Source organism: Drosophila melanogaster, chromosome 2L (assembly GCF_000001215.4).
Source record: "Drosophila melanogaster chromosome 2L".
Lineage (NCBI taxonomy): Eukaryota > Metazoa > Arthropoda > Insecta > Diptera > Drosophilidae > Drosophila > Drosophila melanogaster.
Genome location: NT_033779.5, coordinates 7,710,854 through 7,727,069, shown reverse-complemented (window position 1 = coordinate 7,727,069; position 16,216 = coordinate 7,710,854). Strand labels below are relative to the sequence as shown.

Here is a 16,216-nt window from a genome sequence, read left to right as displayed (position 1 = left end):
TATTTAATGTCGCACTAATAATAATAATAATTTTGGAATTTTAGTTATAGAATATATGACGTTTAGAGTAGATTGTTAGAAGCATGTTTTTAAATGCATGCAAAATAATAATAGTTTGAAAAATATATGAGGTAATTGTATATTATTACCTAAAACTAATCGCTAATAACAAACAAACATAAGAAAAAACAAATATTAAGACATTATCAATGCGTTATTGAAATCAACAGCCAGGGCGTTATGGGGTTTACTTGCTTTTGCATTGCTGTCTGAGTTTTCCCCCAGATTTGATAACTTTGCGGCTGTCTTGTTTGTCATCCCATTTCCCGAGCACGACCATATCAGTTTCCAGTTCCAAAATCGAAATGAACTTGGCAATGCACGACGATAGGCGCACATAAGAGAGACAGGCACAGATATAAGAGCTCTAATAATCTGAATTTAAAGCAAAATAACAATAAATGCAAATTTATGGTCGAGATCGGAAATACACTTACAAAACGTGTAATAACAAATTTACAATTATTTTGATAACCGAAAGCTTGAAACTATAGATAACTCGCTTAGATATATATTTTCCTAGCATATCTTTATTTTGACAACAGATCTGTTTGAAATTAGAGGGAGGTTTCAAATGAATCTCGGTATAAAGATACCCCACTTCCATAGTAATAACTGTGTGATTAAAGACCAAGTGTGCATCGCCTAAGTTGGGGTATCTCATTCAAGAGGGATGAGCTAAACAGAGGCCTGCTGTCGGAATCGGATTCAGTTTGCCGGCATCGGTTCTACTAATTAGTCCGTCAATTTAGAGTAAAACGCTCGCGGATCGGTTGCAGAAAAAAAATATATATATACTAATATTACCTCTGCGGGAGTGTAAAATTAGATCGTAGTTATATATACTTATTTACAAAATTTGCTTAAATCCATTCTCGCCCACATTTTGGCGGTAATATTGTGGGTAGTTCAACATGGTATATGAAACATCGTATGATACCGGGCATAAACCCTTTTCCCCCGATCTGAATCGAGGAAAATGGGATAAGCCAACGGACTTTATGTTCGCCTGCTTTGGATTAGCCTTGAAGTTGGATGTCTTTGTGGCATCGTTTTGGATGTTCTTCGACATGGGCAGTAAGTAACGCAAGGGCGACTACGTATATTATATTGCTGATAAGGTTCGGATTTAGACTAATCTGTGGAGGGGCGGTGCTCTGCTAATGTTCTCTTACCTTCTCATCTGACATACATACAAAACAATGCCTAATTCTGTCGATATTTATGTATTTAATGTAATAATTGTGTCTCTTTATACAGCACAAGAGATAACAGTTTATACATCAGAATTTAATCTTTATCTTTGAATGCATTTATTTAAATACACTATTTGCTTGGACCAGTTCTTGGAATACTGCCGTACTTTGTATATATGTCCATTTACTTGGTTCCCATCATGGTCATTCACTCCTTCATGGGTCAGTTCTCCAGCAGTGGATTCATCTCCGCCTTTCGCCTGTCGCCTTTCTTTAAAGGTACGTACGTAACCGAGAAGTTTAAACAGATATTAAATATTGATCGAAATATCAATTTCAGGCATGGGATATGTGAGTGGATTTTTAACTATCTCCATGCTAATTTACTATAGCATTTTTGCTGCGGTTCCACTTCTGTTCATAATAAACTCATTTCGACCCACTTTACCTTGGAGCTGTGAGGGCTTGAGTTCTTGGCACAATGGAAGTGCAACGCTATCTAGTGTATGAAATTTGTGTATGACTAAATTGAATTGAAGACTAAGTACATTTTTTATATTTAAGTCTTGTAATAAGACACTGATCTTGGAGGACTTTTCGGAATACAACAGATCTCACCAGCTGCTCCATGTACCATCCGTGCTCTATTTTCAGTAAGTGCTCCTATTTATATAGCAATAAAACATTACCTAATTAATCCAATGCAAATATTTTAATATTATTTTAAGAATTGTTTAAAAATAATTTCTTTTTAACTCTATGTTTACAGAAATCACTATGATAGCATGCAACAGGATGCGGTTCCGGATTGGTATAAGGATTACGAGTTGTCTTGGCATTTTGTTGGCCTATTCGCAATCATTTGGGTTGTGATTGCATTTATTTTTTATAAATTCTCAGAGACGGCCAAGTTTGGAAAACTTATACGCTACATGGTGATTGTTACCCTGGTTCTTCTTTTAGTGTGCTTTGTGCGATTCCTGTTCCTTCCGGGAGCTCTTAACGGGCTCCACAGATATGTGACTCCAAAGGCAAGTGACATGGCCATGGGAGTAGTGTCCACATTCATCATGGTTCTTCATGCATTCGGAGCTGGTTGGGGCAGTGTAATAACTCTGTCCAGTTTCAACGGTTTCAAGACTGACATCATGTCGTATAGTTGGATTATTTCCTTTGGACAGATCTTCATTTATATCATGTTTGGCATGGTTTCCTTTATGCTGGAACACTACTTTAATGGTAATAGCACTTTATAGATTTGCAATATCTTTACTGTATTGAAGTTATCCCTTTCAGAACTATCCGATGTTGATGATAACGGACATGTTTTGAGCCATTGGCTGCTATATTTGTCAAGTGCTTCTGCCTTGTCCACAATGGCTTGGCCAAACCTATGGACTTTTATATACTATTCTATGCTTTTAATTGCTGCTCTAATTGTGATGGTGATGATAATCTACACAATTAATTTTTATTTTTCACGCTACTAAACTTAAATAATTTTATTTTCAGACGACGCAAATCTTCACGGTTTTGCAAAGTTTGTTTGATGAGTTCGAAGTACTTAGAGTGAGAAAACAAGAGGTGACCTTTGGGCTAATTGGAGGTATTGCACTCTGCTCCTTTTACTTTTGCACCAATGTAAGTACTTAAGTTTACACAAAAAAGATATATTATTAAGAAATATTTTAAACAATTTTCCGTTTCTAGCATGGCATTATTTTCTTTTCGGCCTTGGGTCTTGATGCCATTTTCTCACATAGTTTGCTGCACTTACTGCTCCTTTTGGTGGTTTTGTGGATCTATGGTCGCGAACGATTCCAGCGAGATATTGAGTTCATGTTGGGCCAGCCCTTTGCCTCCTGGAAGGTTTTCATACTCCGCTTTATAGCTCCAATAATTTTAGTCATTTGTCTGGTTAGTTAGTTAGTTAGTTGCTTGTTGCTTTGAATAATCATATTCTTTTAACTAACTAGCTCGCGGGAATTGCTCTGTCCATATCGGAGCACTCTTATTCCACAACAGTGGTCTTCGTGATGTCAATTGTCCTCGTGGTTTTGCCCATTCTGGCCATTCCTGGATATGGATTTTACTACCTCTACCAGAGCACGGGCACCTTTTGCGAACGCTTTAAACGCACCTGCCGACCCACCGATTGGTATCCGGTTGAGATGGAGCACCGCCAGCAGTACGAGGAAGCTGTGGACAACACGGAGATGACCCACCAACTCTTCGAGGTTACTGAGGAGGTCAACTAGTTACTGATGCACTTAGAAATGTACTAAATATAAATATATGAGTAATTTTAATGCGTATTTAAAAAAAGGTATGCATATATATACAATCATATTGTGAAAGGTGGAAATGCTACACTTATTGCACTATGCTTACAGCAATGGGTTTTACAGCGTTTATCTCACCTGAATCGATCAGGTTCACACGTGTGACTGTCCAGAGAAACGTAGATATCTCGGAAAAGTTAATAAAGTTGAGCTTAAAAAATCTGTGACGTCCACAATTATAATGCTTACATAGTTTGTCTATCGAGAGAGAGAGAGAGCTTTTAAAAACGTGTAATTATTAATGTAGTTATTGATTAATTATGGTTATAAGCAAAGTACTCTTATTGACGTCATGTTAGTGTATAGAAATGCCTTTTAATTTCAGAATGCCACTTCGGTGACTCACTACTTTTAGGAACGGTATTAGTTTCATTGAGATGTTTGTTTTAACATATCCAAATTAATATACATCATATTACATTAAATTATTAGGGATCTTCTTACTGTCTGTTTGAACTTGTTCACATTACATAGTATTACAAAGTAATACCGACTATTTATTCAAAAAATTATGCTTAACATTATTTCTTAAAAGTGTATTTGATGGCCGATCTAGTGTGAATGGTCCGGGATAGGCTATGAGCATCTCAGTCCAGTGGAATCAGCTACACTGCGGTTTATCAGCGGAATCGGATTTAGTTCGTCCGCATCGCTGCTACTAATTAGTTCGTCAATTTAAAACGCTCGCGAAATGTTTGTTGTTTGCCAAAGCTTTTAATAATAAGTACCTCCATCGGCGTGTGAAATTGGATATATTTCTTTTTATACAAAAGTTTTTCAAATTCCTTTGCTCACACAATTTACCGGGCTATACTAACGTCACAAAATGATATATGAAACATCGTATGATAGTGGGCACAAACCCTTTTCCCCCGACTTGAAGAGAGGAAAGTGGGATAAGCCCACCGACTATATATTTGCCTGCTTTGGATTAGCCCTTAAACTGGATATATTTGTGGCCTCGTATTGGTTCTTCTTTGATATGGGCAGTAAGTATTAAAAACAGAGGTATCTATAGGTATAGGGCATATATGCTCCAAGGTTAGACTATTCATTTTAGGGGCGTTGATTGTAAAATGTAAATTTCCTACGCTCTGATCAGATAAGAGTAATAAATATAATTTAATTAATGTAAATGCCTGTTAAAAATAGTAGCAACACTGAAATTTTCTGGATTCTTGCCTTCCTAAGTTTTTGGGATGCTGCCGTACCTAGTTTACATGGTGATATATTTGGTTCCAATCATGGTCATTCATTCCTTCATGGGCCAGTTCTCAAGCAGTGGGTTCATCTCCGCCTTCCGGCTGTCACCGTTTTTTAAAGGTATGTTAAAAGGAAAAAACTAAATAATTGGCTTAAAGTTTATTTTGTATTGTAGGAATGGGATATGTTAGCGTTTTCCTGACCATCAGCATGTTGATTTACTACAGCATCTTTGCTGCAGTTCCTCTGCTCTTCATGATCAACTCCTTCCGACCTACCTTGCCATGGAGTTGTGAAGGTTTTAAGTCGTGGTACAATGAATCGGATGGAAAAATGACAGTAAGAAAATAACAACATATACTAAAGTAATAAAGGCAACTTGCTTTGCCTTCTAGACATGCAATATGACAATCAGTGAGGATCTTACGGATAACTCTGATAACAACACGGATTTTCACAGACCACACTTTCATGTACCTTCCGTACTCTACTTTCTGTAAGTATTTTTCTATATTGTTATTTGTATCATATATGTTTAAATCATTATCGTAATTTTTGAATTTTCAATGCGGTTTTATTTAATTAGCGCAATCATCACTTTTGAGTTGCTATTTCTAACACATAAGCAATTTGTAAGGATGTGTTATAAAGATGATCATCGATTGATTTTCTATTTATTTCAGAAAACACTTTGAAAGCGTCCAAGAGGAAAATTATTCAGATTTGCGTCAAGATTATGACCTATCCTGGCGATTTGTGAGCCTCTTTGTACTAGTTTGGGCAATGGTTGCCTTCATTTTTTATAAATTCTCAGAGACGGCGATGTTTGGGAAATTTATACGTTACATGGTTATTGGGACACTGATTCTTCTCTTGGTGTGCTTTGGGCGTTTTCTCTTCCTTCCAGGAGCCCTTTTGGGACTAAGGAAATATGTGACGCCGAGTCCAGACGAAATAGCCATGGGAATTGGCTCCACATTTGTAATGGTTCTTCATGCGTTCGGAGCTGGTTGGGGCAGTGTAATAGCCCTGTCCAGTTTCAATGGTTTCAAGACTGACATCATGTCGTATAGTTGGATCATTTCCTTCGGACAGATTTTTATTTTTACAATGTTCGGATTGGTTTCCTATATGCTGGATCACTACTACAATGGTAAGACCAGTTCCCTTAATATAATAAAAAATTGTTTTGGTGCAGGAACGAAATGTACAAGAGAGTTTTCTAATCTAAAGGTTTACGATTCCACTAACTCATATCTAATATCACAACTTAATTGTATCGTTTGCCTTTCAGAAGGCATTGAAGGTTCTTTCGACAAACAAGTATTGACTCATTGGGCTCTGTATTTGTCCAGTGCTACCGCATTGTCTTCTCTGGGTTGGCCGAACCTGTGGACCTTTATTTACTATACAATGTTGTTGATGGCTGCTCTTATTGTGATAGTAAGTTTTTTTTTTCTGAACAAAGAACAAAGACTATGTGTTTATTTTGGTTTAGATTTTCCGGTGAAAAAAATTTACAACACACTCTTAATTTTGTACATTAACAAACACTTTTTGATCGATTTAAACGTATTATGTGTTTTTCTTTTTTTTTCAGACCACGCAAATCTTTACTGTTTTGCAAAGTTTGTTTGATGAGTTTGAAGTACTTAGAGTGAGAAAACAGGAGGTAACCTTTGGGCTAATCGGAGGTATTGCAGTCTGCTCCTTTTACTTTTGCACAAATGTAAGTTATCTGGATTAGGTTTGCAACAAATTAAGAGACAGTTCTCAGTAATATTTTTTAAAGACTTAAATATAATTATCTTCATATTTTTTAGCATGGAATTACTTTCTTTTCGGCCTTGGCGCTTGATGCCATTTTCTCACATAGTTTGCTGCACTTACTGCTCCTTTTGGTGGTTTTGTGGATCTATGGTCGCGAACGATTCCAGCGAGATATTGAGTTCATGTTGGGCCAGCCCTTTGCCTCCTGGAAGGTTTACATACTCCGTTTTATAGCTCCAATAATTTTAATTATTTGTCTGGTAGGTAGTTCTGGTGATTTGTATTCTATAATGTCTTTCTTTTTTTTCGCTATATTAGGTAGTAGGAATATTAGTGTGCTACATGGAGCACATTTATTCCTCAGCAATCGTCCTCGGAATGTCCATCATACTAGTGATTTTGCCCATACTGGCTATTCCTGGTTATGGAATCTACTACATATACCGTAGCACTGGATCCTTTTGCGAACGCTTCAAACGCACCTGCCGACCCACCGATTGGTATCCGGTTGAGATGGAGCACCGCCAGCAGTACGAGGAAGCTGTTAGCAATACGGATATGACCCAACAGCTTACTGCCGGACCAAACTGAGTTTTTCCATCAAGAGTAACTTCTTTATTTTGCCAAATAAACAATTGTGCTTTTAAATTATATTTAAATGTTTTCAAATACTAAGAGAATATCCTGCCTATCAGGCAATTTTCTAAATTGTGGTTGTGGTAGCGTGGGTGCGGATTTTTCGACGGAAATGGAGAGTGATTCTGAGCAAGAATATATATTTAAAATACGCTTTCGCTTATTAATACCCCTTATATACTTTTCAACGATGCCATCAATCTAACAAAGTAAGGGGGTACACTTTGCTATTAACGGATGTTAATACTTTTAACTGCTAACAACTTTTATAGCTATGCAAATTTTCAGTGTCTACAACAACAAATCGACGCTATAATGGCTGCTTATCAATTCAATGCGATGAGCTAAAAACGACCTGCAGTAGGAATCCGTTTCAGTTAGTCTGCATCGGTTGTAGACAACAGTGCCTCATTTTGATTTCATAACGCTTGAAAATAGTTCCCGTTCCCGCGAAAGAAAGTCGAAAATCAACATGGCTTCTAAGCCCTTTTCTCCCGATCTTAATCGCGGAAATTGGGAAAAACCCACGGACTATATTTTTGCCTGTTTTGGATTAGCCCTGAAACTAGATATTTTTGTTGCGTCATTTTGGTTCTTTTTTAATACAGGCAGTAAGTGAGCAAATCATTTGCAGTTTTTAACTATTATCTATCTACATTAAAGAGCGAATAGTTTGCCTAATCTTATGGGGGGCGTTGTGGTGCATGCCCCTAGAGATTAAATAATCTTGAATATTTGATTCACTTTTTGTAGTTTTTGGAATGGTGCCGTACCTTATGTATATGGTTATCTACTTGGTTCCAATCATGGTCATCCATTCCTACATGGGCCAGTTCTCCAGCAGTGGATTCATTTCCGCATTTCGCCTGTCACCTCTATTTAAAGGTAGGTTATCAAGAAGCTTCGACAAAATATATGTATATACTCTTAAATATACTCTTTTAGGCATGGGTTATGTTAGCCTTTTCTTGACTATCACCCTTCTGATTTACTACACCATTTTTGCTGCCGTACCGCTTCTCTTCGTCTTAAACTCCTTTCGACCCACTTTACCTTGGAGTTGTGAAGGCTTCAAGTCTTGGCAGAATGACACTATTGCTAAATGGAGTGTATGACATATAAATAAAACACAAATGCAATATAACGTAAAAATTATGCACTCTTTCTTTACAGATATGTAATGCGACAATAGCTGAGGAAGTTGCAAAAGAGACAGAAAACGATACATATTTTTACATAACAAATATTCATGTCCCTTCCGTTCTCTACTTTAAGTAAGTATAAAACCATTTAAATTATAACGCATCCAAATTTGTTATATCTTCTGAATTTATATATTTTGCAGAAGCCATTTCGAAAGTTTTCAAAATGATAGTGAGCTGAATGACTACGAGATTTCATGGCATTTATCGGGCCTGTTCGCTTTAGTTTGGGCCACGATTGCATTCATATTTTACAAATTCTCAGAGCCGGCAAAATTTGGAAAATGCATTCGTTACATGGTTATTGGGACCGTCGCTCTACTTTTAGTGTGCTTTGTTCGCTTTCTATTTCTTCCAGGAGCGCATTTGGGACTTAAAAACTATATGACTCCATCTATAGAGGAATTTGTGGTGGGGACTTCTTCGACATTTATAATGGCACTACAAGCGTTTGGAGCTGGCTGGGGCAGTGTAATAACCCTGTCCAGTTTCAACGGATTTAAGACCAACATAATGTCGTATAGTTGGATTATTTCCTTCGGACAGATCTTCATTTACATTATGTTTGGCATGGTTTCCTTTATGCTGGAACACTACTTTCTGGGTAAAGCCAAATCAATATTTAAGAAATGCAATTATTATTTTTTTTTCTTAATTTAGGACTCCCCAAACCTTTGTTTGAAACGCAAGTGATTAACCATTGGGTGCTGTTCTTGTCCTCCGCGTCAGCGTTATCCTCATTGGGCTGGCCAAATCTGTGGACATTTATTTACTATACCATGCTACTGATGGCTGCTCTTATTGTAATCGTAAGTATTTGGCTTTATTATTACATAATATCCATTCACATATATACATATATATTGCGCATTGCAGACAACACAAATATTCACAATCTTGCAAAGTTTGTTTGACGAGTTTGAACAGCTTAGAGCCAAAAAACAAGAGGTGACCCTTGGCCTGATTGGCGGCCTAGCCGTCTGCTCTCTTTACTTTTGTACAAACGTAAGTTATTGGCTTGTAAACAAAAATCCGTTAAGAAAACAACCTTTGGTTTTTTTTACAGCATGGTGTTCTTTATTTTGCGATTCTATCGATCGATGCTATTTTCTCACAAACACTGCTGCATTTGCTGCTTCTTTTGGTGGTTTTGTGGGTCTATGGACGAGATCGATTCCAGAAGGATATTAAGTTCATGCTGGGCCAGCCCTTTGCCTCCTGGAAGGTTTTTATACTCCGTTTCGTAGCTCCACCAACTTTAGTGATATGTTTGGTATGTACTGAGTTTGGCATTATTTCAACATTTAAAAAACGGTTGAGCTTGTTTTATCCATATTAGGTCTTGGAAATTAAAATGTGCTTGGAAGAACACTCTTATTCCTCGTCTGTTCTCCACTTTATGGCCATTATACTAGTGGGATTACCCATTCTGGCAATACCTGCCTATGGATTTTACTACATTCATCAGAGACCCGGCAGCATATCCGAGCTCTTTAGAGCCACCGATTGGTATCCGGTGGAGATGGAGTATCGGCAGCAGTACGGAGAACTTGTTCAAAAATCCGAGATGACCCACCAACTTTTCGATCGCACCGAGGAGGTTAACTAAAAAATAATCCAGTTGCAAATGTACATGATATCTGATATTTTGTATTGTAAAATATATTAAATAAAATATCTATAATTCAGATCCGATTGTCCTGCAAAATTAAGCCCAACAAGTATATATATTTTATCTGTACTCTTACGAGTATAAGGGAACATGAATAAATTTATAGTATAATACTGAAGGCCAGTAATGCATCTCAGATAAATCTAGATATATATAGCCCATGACAATGTGTGCGCTTTTATATTGTGTTCAAATTTCGAGAGAGCGTACGCGAAGAACTATTCCGAAGTCGCACGAAAGTTGATAGAGTGCATTTGTCGGCGAAGCGCCAGTAGAAATCCGCGCGGACCACTGATTTATATGATCAATTTAATAATATACATTTTAATATTTTATATTATCGCCTTTGTGCTGCAATCTCGCACGTGCCGTGTAGAAAATAGATTTAAGAATCCCCGTCGGATTCATTCATCGGTGTGATATCGTGGAAGCAACATGGTTTATGAAACGTCATATGCTTCTGGGACAAAGCCCTTTTCTCCAGATCCTAAGCGAGGGAAATGGGAAAAACCGACCGACTACCTATTTGCCTGTTTTGGATTGGCATTAAAGTTGGATATCTTCGAGGTCTCGTACTGGTTCTTTTTCAATATCGGCTGTAAGTAATAAGAACACAGCAGTGCTTAATAAATTTATGGGCGTTGCGGTCCAAGTGCAATTTTTAATCACACTTTTCACATTTGACGTTTATGACCAACTTGAATAATAGAATCGCCGCCACTATTGAAAGAATCAACACTAATATAGTTGTCTTAATCATTTCTTATTTCAGTTGTTGGTATGCTGCCGTATTTTTTGTATATGGTGATCTACTTGGTACCAATCCTGGTCGTTCATTCCTTCATGGGACAGTTCTCCAGCAGTGGTTTCATCGCCGCCTTTCGACTGGCTCCACTTTTTAAGGGTATCCAAAAAAAAAAAAAAACAGACTACAATTTCATTAAAATTAAATCTCAAACTTAGGCATGGGCTATGTTAGCATTTTTCTGACCTTTACCACGCTAATTTACTACAGCATGTTTGTTGCCATTCCACTTCTCTTCCTCATTAATTCCTTTCGACCCACTTTGCCTTGGAGTTGCGAAGGACTAAAGTCGTGGCACAATCGAACTGATGAATATCCAACAGTAAGAATTTGTGCAAATGTTAACTGGCAAATCAAACTATTTTTCCGGTAATTACAGCTTTGTCATCCGACAATATACAAACAGCACGAAAACTACACATTAGGGGTTGAAGCACCATCGCGTCTTTATTTTGAGTAAGTATAAAAAATTTTTTACTTTTCAAGAACTTTTATATAATTACCAGAAATCTTAGAATGAAAGTATTTATGAGTCTGTTTATAAATTATTTTGTATGTCTACAGTTATATTCGCCAGGATTATTTTAACACGGATAAAAGGTTCGACATATCGCGGCCTTTGATCGGCCTTTTTACTCTATCTTGGGCCTTAATTGCAATAATTTTTTACCATTTCTCGGAGCCTGCAAAGTTTGGAAAGTGTATTCGTTACATGGTTATTACGACCATGGTTCTAGTTGTTGTGTGCTTCGTACGCTTCCTATTTCTTCCAGGATCCCATAAGCTACTGTGGATGTATATAACTCCGAATACAAAGGATTTTTCGGAGGGAATTTATTCGACTTTTATAATGGCTCTACAAGCCTTTGGAGCTGGCTGGGGTAGTGTAATAGCCCTGTCCAGTTTCAACGGATTTAAGACAGACATAATGTCGTATAGTTGGATTATTTCGTTCGGTCAGATCTTCATTTACATTATGTTTGGCTTGGTTTCCTTTATGTTGGAACAATATTATAAAGGCAAGGCTGATTTCTTACTTTTTCATCATATTAGTAAGTTAGAAAAAGAGAAATATTTATATGTGCCGCATACTTTATTTTGAAAGTACTCGTATTAACAATATTTAATTTACAATTTCAGATATAAGCGATACCATTGTTTTCCACAGAATAATGAATTTTTGGGTGCTGTTCTTGTCTAGTGCAAGTGCCTTGAATACTTTGGGTTGGCCGAACTTATGGACCTTTATTTACTATTCTATGTTGCTATTGGCTTCTCTGACTGTCATTGTAAGTAATACGTAGTACATTCGGTTTACACAAATTACAATTTTTTTTTAAATAATTTTGCAGGCAACTCAACTCTTTACAGTCTTGCAAAGTTTATTTGACGAGTTTGAAAAGCTTAAAGAAAGAAAACAGGAAGTAACTTTTGGCATAATTTGTGGTCTTGCAATCTGCTCCTTTTTCTTTTGCACCGAAGTAAGTATTCAATATAAAAAATTTCATAAAGGCAAAAAAACTTTAAATTTCGTTATATCTTAGCATGGTAGCTTTTACTTCGCCATTTTGGGTATTGATGTTATATTAGCACACAGTTTGCTGCACTTACTGTTACTTTTGGTTGTGTTGTGGATCTATGGCCAAAAACGCTTCCAGCGGGATATTGAGTTTATGTTGGGCCAGCCCTTTGCCTCCTGGAAGGTTTTTATACTTCGCTATACAGCTCCAATAGTATTTTTAATATGCATGGTTTGTTATGGACTTTTAATTTTATAGAACTGTATTTATAGCTTTTCCTTTTAGATATTGGGCATAATCGAGTGCATACGAGTTCACTTCTTCTTTAAGGAAGTGTTCCTCGTACTAGGCATTATACTTGTCGTGTTGCCCTTTTTGGCAATACCTGGTTATGGATTTTACTACCTGAGACAGAGTCCTGGCACCTTTTTGGAGCGTCTAAAGCGCTCCTGCCGACCCACAGATTGGTATCCGGTTGAGATGAAACATCGTCAGCATTACGGGGATCGTGTCGGAAATATTGAGATGACCGACCATCTTTTCAATGGTATCGAAGAGGTGAACTAGGGGAAATATTAATATATGCAAATATTTGAACAAAACTGAAACTCTTTGGAACTTTATTTATATTATGGATCCGATATATATTAATATAAATTTTCAATTATTGTTGCTTTTAAGTATCGTCATTTTATTTACTATAATTGGCTTAAATAGACTATTGTATTTTCTCTTTGTACCCTTGTTCCAAAATATTTAATCTTTATGCGTAAAAATTTTGTAAATTGGTTACAAATAAAAAATGTACGTATACATATTAATCTACTTCGAGCTCTCCATGTCCGTGTCAGACATAAATCCCGGCATTCGGCGTTGCCTCCGGAAGGCCTCGTATTCTGCACGATCTTGTGGATCCGCAGGTGTCCAGTCCAAAGGTTTTAGGCGTTTCTTTAGGCTGTCACATAGTGTGGCCCGCTTACGGATCATGATATAGAATATGTAGAGCGGTATCCACATAACTGATGTAAAACAACTGGCCCAGCCGATTATAATGGCCCACTGAGGATACGGGATGTTATTATAGGTGATTGTCCTTATGAATACAATGCTAGTTATAAGAATAAACTGAATGTTTCTCATTAGGCTTATATCGTCGGTCAAAACTAGAGTGAAAGCTTCTTACAATTATAATGACAGGTGTGACGACCTGCCACACGATTCTCCAATATAGAGTTGGCCGTTTTCCGAGCATAAACTCGACATCTAACATGAAATTTTTTATGCCATAAATCCAGGCGACCATAATAATCTCCACCAGGCAAATGACAATTACGGCTATCGCCGAGGAGTACCAGTCAAACAGCTGAAGAATAAACATGCCGCCCTGAAATTAGTGAATAGAAAATTAGTAGAGGACATACATATCTAGAACTACTCACATTTGTGCACATTATTGACGAGAGTCCGAGAAAGATTAAGCACGAAATGAGCGTTAGTTTGCACTTGTGACTTCTCACCCAATACCACTCATCCAATATCGATGACATGATGGCCTCCAGTTGTACAAACTTTGGATGAGAACAGGAGTTAGCTGAATCTCATGAAATTCATCGAAATTTGCAAAACACTACTTACCACACTGTCGATGCCCAGCAAAAAGAGCATAAAGAAAAACATGAGCGCCCAGAGCTGCGGGACAGGCAGCAAGGCAATGGCCTCCGGATACGTGACGAAGGCCAGTCCAGCTCCTCCGGTGGCCACCGATTCCACGGGTATGCCCGATTTTTCTTTAAATAAACGACCGCTTAACAAACGCAACTGTGAGCAAACGAATAACAAATTCTTACCAGAGAGAAAACCCAACACGGAGAAGACCACAAATCCGGCCAATAAGCTGGTGAACACATTGATCGATACTATGAGAACCGAGTCGCACTTGGCGTTATTTCGAAAGCTACTGAAACTGGCCATGTTGACGATACCACCCCAGCCGGGACCTATGCCAAAGAACATCTGGACGGCAGCATCGGCCCAGACTTTGAGGTCCAGCAAGCGGTGCCACTCCGGATACAGGTAGAACTTTATGCCTTTCCAGGCTCCGGGCAAAGTGGCTCCTCTGATGAGCAGAATGAAGAGCAGCAAGTAAGGGAAGGGGACTGTAAAGTACACAACCTTGCCAACCTGAATTTCATGGGCTAGAGCATTATGAGTCCTTACGTTGTTCGAAAAAACATACCGACTTAATTCCTCGCATTAGGCAGAAGTAAATAATAATCCATGTGATAATCAAGGCAGTTAATTGTTCCCATACCATGCCACCCAAGTCGGAGATGTCTGTTGAGATTCTAAGTACTTCCAAGCTGCAAAAGGAAATTTTATATTAAATGTCAATGGAATGAAATTCATAGCTATTCATAGCACCTACTGGAAGAATTCATCGGCGGAAGTTTTGAACACATCACTACTATTTTGCTTTCCCATCTAAGAATCGAAAATACTGATTTATACATATGCTTATTGTAATAAGTATGCTTACGTCAGACGCGGTTACACAGTCGTCGGTATTCCATGAATTGGAACAGTCCTCCCAGGGCACCTTCTTGAAGAAACAGTAGAAGATCATCCGAATGGGATACGATATGATCACCGAGTAGTAGCACACGCAGTAGGCATTGACCACCACCTGAGCGATTCCCGTTCCCTTCAGCAGAGGCGTCATGCGAAACATGCCAGTGCATCCGGTGCTCGAGAACTGACCGATCAGAATTTCCATATAAAACAGGGGTATGCCGGCTAAAATTACCATCAACAGGTAGGGAATCAGAAAGGCGGCTAAAAAAAAGGAGAAAAGTCATGTGCTTAAATACACATTTTCACAAATCTACATCTACATCTCATTAAACGATTTACAGGTTTTCGCGATACACTTCAATTGGTCAGATAAACAAGAGTTTTTAGAGTAAGAAACCGACAAAGAAAACGGAAGAAAACCCAAAATAATATCCTTCGAGCCGGATTTGAACCAGCGACCTATGGATTTCAACATATCGCGATTCACTAACTGATGAAACAAGAGCAAGCGCTATCTGGGGCCATGGTATTGTTTGGCCCAGAGTCCTGCCTCTGCTCGCATCACCAAGCCTCGGAAACTCTACAGTCCACCGCTCTACCAACTGAGCTATCGAAGGCGTCGCTATTTGGTCGGCCAAATGGCCCTCATGTGTGCTGGAGCTTTGCCAGCTTTCACTCGAAAGCTAAAGCCTAAAAATAAACATCGCCACTCAGTGCAGAACTCTCGTTCAGTACTGACGTCAGTGCTGCGCTATTTCGGGAGCGGCCAGAGCTTGAGCTCACCCATCGATATGCTGGACGAGATGGGTGGGTGGTTGTTGGTTCGGTTGGTTCGGTTGTCTCAAGTGGGTGAACAGGTGGCTATGTGGGCGAATTAATGGTGACTTACCGCCGCCACTGCGGTAGCAGAGATAGGGAAATCGCCACACATTGCCAATGCCAATGGCATATCCAAGGAGCGAGAGGATAAACTCCGACTTGCTCTTCCATTGGCCACGGTTCTCGTCCCGCTCTATGCGCTTATCTTTACGCGTAGCATTCGTTGTCGGGGGCTGATTATTCGCCATTGTCACTCAAGCCTGAACTTCGAATTTACCATACTGAACTAAAGCCAACAGGGATTTGAGAAATAATAGATCTATTTTTACACTTTTTATTTGATGCTGTCAAAAATAAACGAGCGAGTGAACATGAGTTTGTTTCTGTCAAGAGAGGAGCATGTTTAAAGCACTCGAGTAC

The 16,216-nt window shown here is 38.3% G+C and overlaps 5 protein-coding genes and 2 non-coding genes across 10 annotated transcripts; 4 read left to right on the top strand and 3 right to left on the bottom strand.

Annotated features, from left to right (window-relative positions):
* The first annotated feature begins 771 nt into the window (after window positions 1-771).
* CG13795 (uncharacterized protein) lies at window positions 772-4,025 on the top strand. 2 transcript variants are annotated; one of them, NM_001298783.1, is made up of 9 exons: window positions 772-1,137; window positions 1,404-1,535; window positions 1,597-1,760; window positions 1,821-1,909; window positions 2,026-2,495; window positions 2,553-2,701; window positions 2,769-2,897; window positions 2,967-3,173; window positions 3,233-4,025. In NM_001298783.1, exons 1-9 carry the CDS (start codon window positions 975-977, stop codon window positions 3,512-3,514), a joined length of 1,785 nt encoding a protein of 594 aa, NP_001285712.1. In that variant the 5' UTR covers window positions 772-974; the 3' UTR covers window positions 3,515-4,025. The 2 variants fall into 2 exon arrangements, with proteins under 2 accessions (NP_001285712.1, NP_609138.3); NM_135294.2 differs by having other exon boundaries at window positions 3,233-3,760.
* Window positions 2,094-2,494, bottom strand: asRNA:CR46074 (antisense RNA:CR46074). The gene has a single exon (NR_133072.1).
* A 221-nt stretch (window positions 4,026-4,246) lies between the features above and the next one.
* CG13794 (uncharacterized protein) lies at window positions 4,247-7,223 on the top strand. Its single transcript, NM_135293.3, has 9 exons — window positions 4,247-4,587; window positions 4,790-4,921; window positions 4,977-5,140; window positions 5,197-5,297; window positions 5,485-5,954; window positions 6,096-6,244; window positions 6,402-6,530; window positions 6,625-6,831; window positions 6,890-7,223. Exons 1-9 carry the CDS (start codon window positions 4,425-4,427, stop codon window positions 7,160-7,162), a joined length of 1,788 nt encoding a protein of 595 aa, NP_609137.2. The 5' UTR covers window positions 4,247-4,424; the 3' UTR covers window positions 7,163-7,223.
* Window positions 7,224-7,582: 359 nt separating this feature from the next.
* Window positions 7,583-10,096, top strand: CG13793 (uncharacterized protein). The gene is made up of 9 exons (NM_135292.3): window positions 7,583-7,818; window positions 7,961-8,092; window positions 8,153-8,316; window positions 8,381-8,481; window positions 8,553-9,013; window positions 9,070-9,218; window positions 9,286-9,414; window positions 9,476-9,682; window positions 9,749-10,096. The coding sequence occupies exons 1-9, from the start codon at window positions 7,680-7,682 to the stop codon at window positions 10,016-10,018; spliced, it is 1,752 nt and encodes a 583-aa protein (NP_609136.2). The 5' UTR covers window positions 7,583-7,679; the 3' UTR covers window positions 10,019-10,096.
* Window positions 10,097-10,424: 328 nt separating this feature from the next.
* Window positions 10,425-13,072, top strand: CG33296 (uncharacterized protein). 2 transcript variants are annotated; one of them, NM_001298782.1, is made up of 9 exons: window positions 10,425-10,679; window positions 10,854-10,985; window positions 11,045-11,208; window positions 11,266-11,342; window positions 11,451-11,905; window positions 12,027-12,175; window positions 12,239-12,367; window positions 12,431-12,637; window positions 12,692-13,072. In NM_001298782.1, the coding sequence occupies exons 1-9, from the start codon at window positions 10,517-10,519 to the stop codon at window positions 12,971-12,973; spliced, it is 1,758 nt and encodes a 585-aa protein (NP_001285711.1). In that variant the 5' UTR covers window positions 10,425-10,516; the 3' UTR covers window positions 12,974-13,072. The 2 variants fall into 2 exon arrangements, with proteins under 2 accessions (NP_001285711.1, NP_995644.2); NM_205922.2 differs by having other exon boundaries at window positions 12,692-13,001.
* A 6-nt stretch (window positions 13,073-13,078) lies between these two features.
* Ntl (Neurotransmitter transporter-like) lies at window positions 13,079-16,190 on the bottom strand. Of its 2 annotated transcripts, none has more exons than NM_135291.3 (9): window positions 15,867-16,190; window positions 14,943-15,238; window positions 14,832-14,887; window positions 14,643-14,766; window positions 14,254-14,587; window positions 14,042-14,193; window positions 13,846-13,974; window positions 13,590-13,790; window positions 13,079-13,531 (listed from the first exon to the last, which is right to left on the bottom strand). In NM_135291.3, exons 1-9 carry the CDS (start codon window positions 16,042-16,044, stop codon window positions 13,229-13,231), a joined length of 1,773 nt encoding a protein of 590 aa, NP_609135.1. In that variant the 5' UTR covers window positions 16,045-16,190; the 3' UTR covers window positions 13,079-13,228. The 2 variants fall into 2 exon arrangements, with proteins under 2 accessions (NP_609135.1, NP_723303.1); NM_164765.4 differs by lacking the exon at window positions 15,867-16,190 and adding an exon at window positions 15,469-15,583.
* On the bottom strand, window positions 15,409-15,594 carry tRNA:Tyr-GTA-1-9 (transfer RNA:Tyrosine-GTA 1-9). The gene is made up of 2 exons: window positions 15,558-15,594; window positions 15,409-15,444 (listed from the first exon to the last, which is right to left on the bottom strand). It is a non-coding gene; the product is annotated as a tRNA-Tyr (tRNA).
* Window positions 16,191-16,216: the final 26 nt, after the last annotated feature.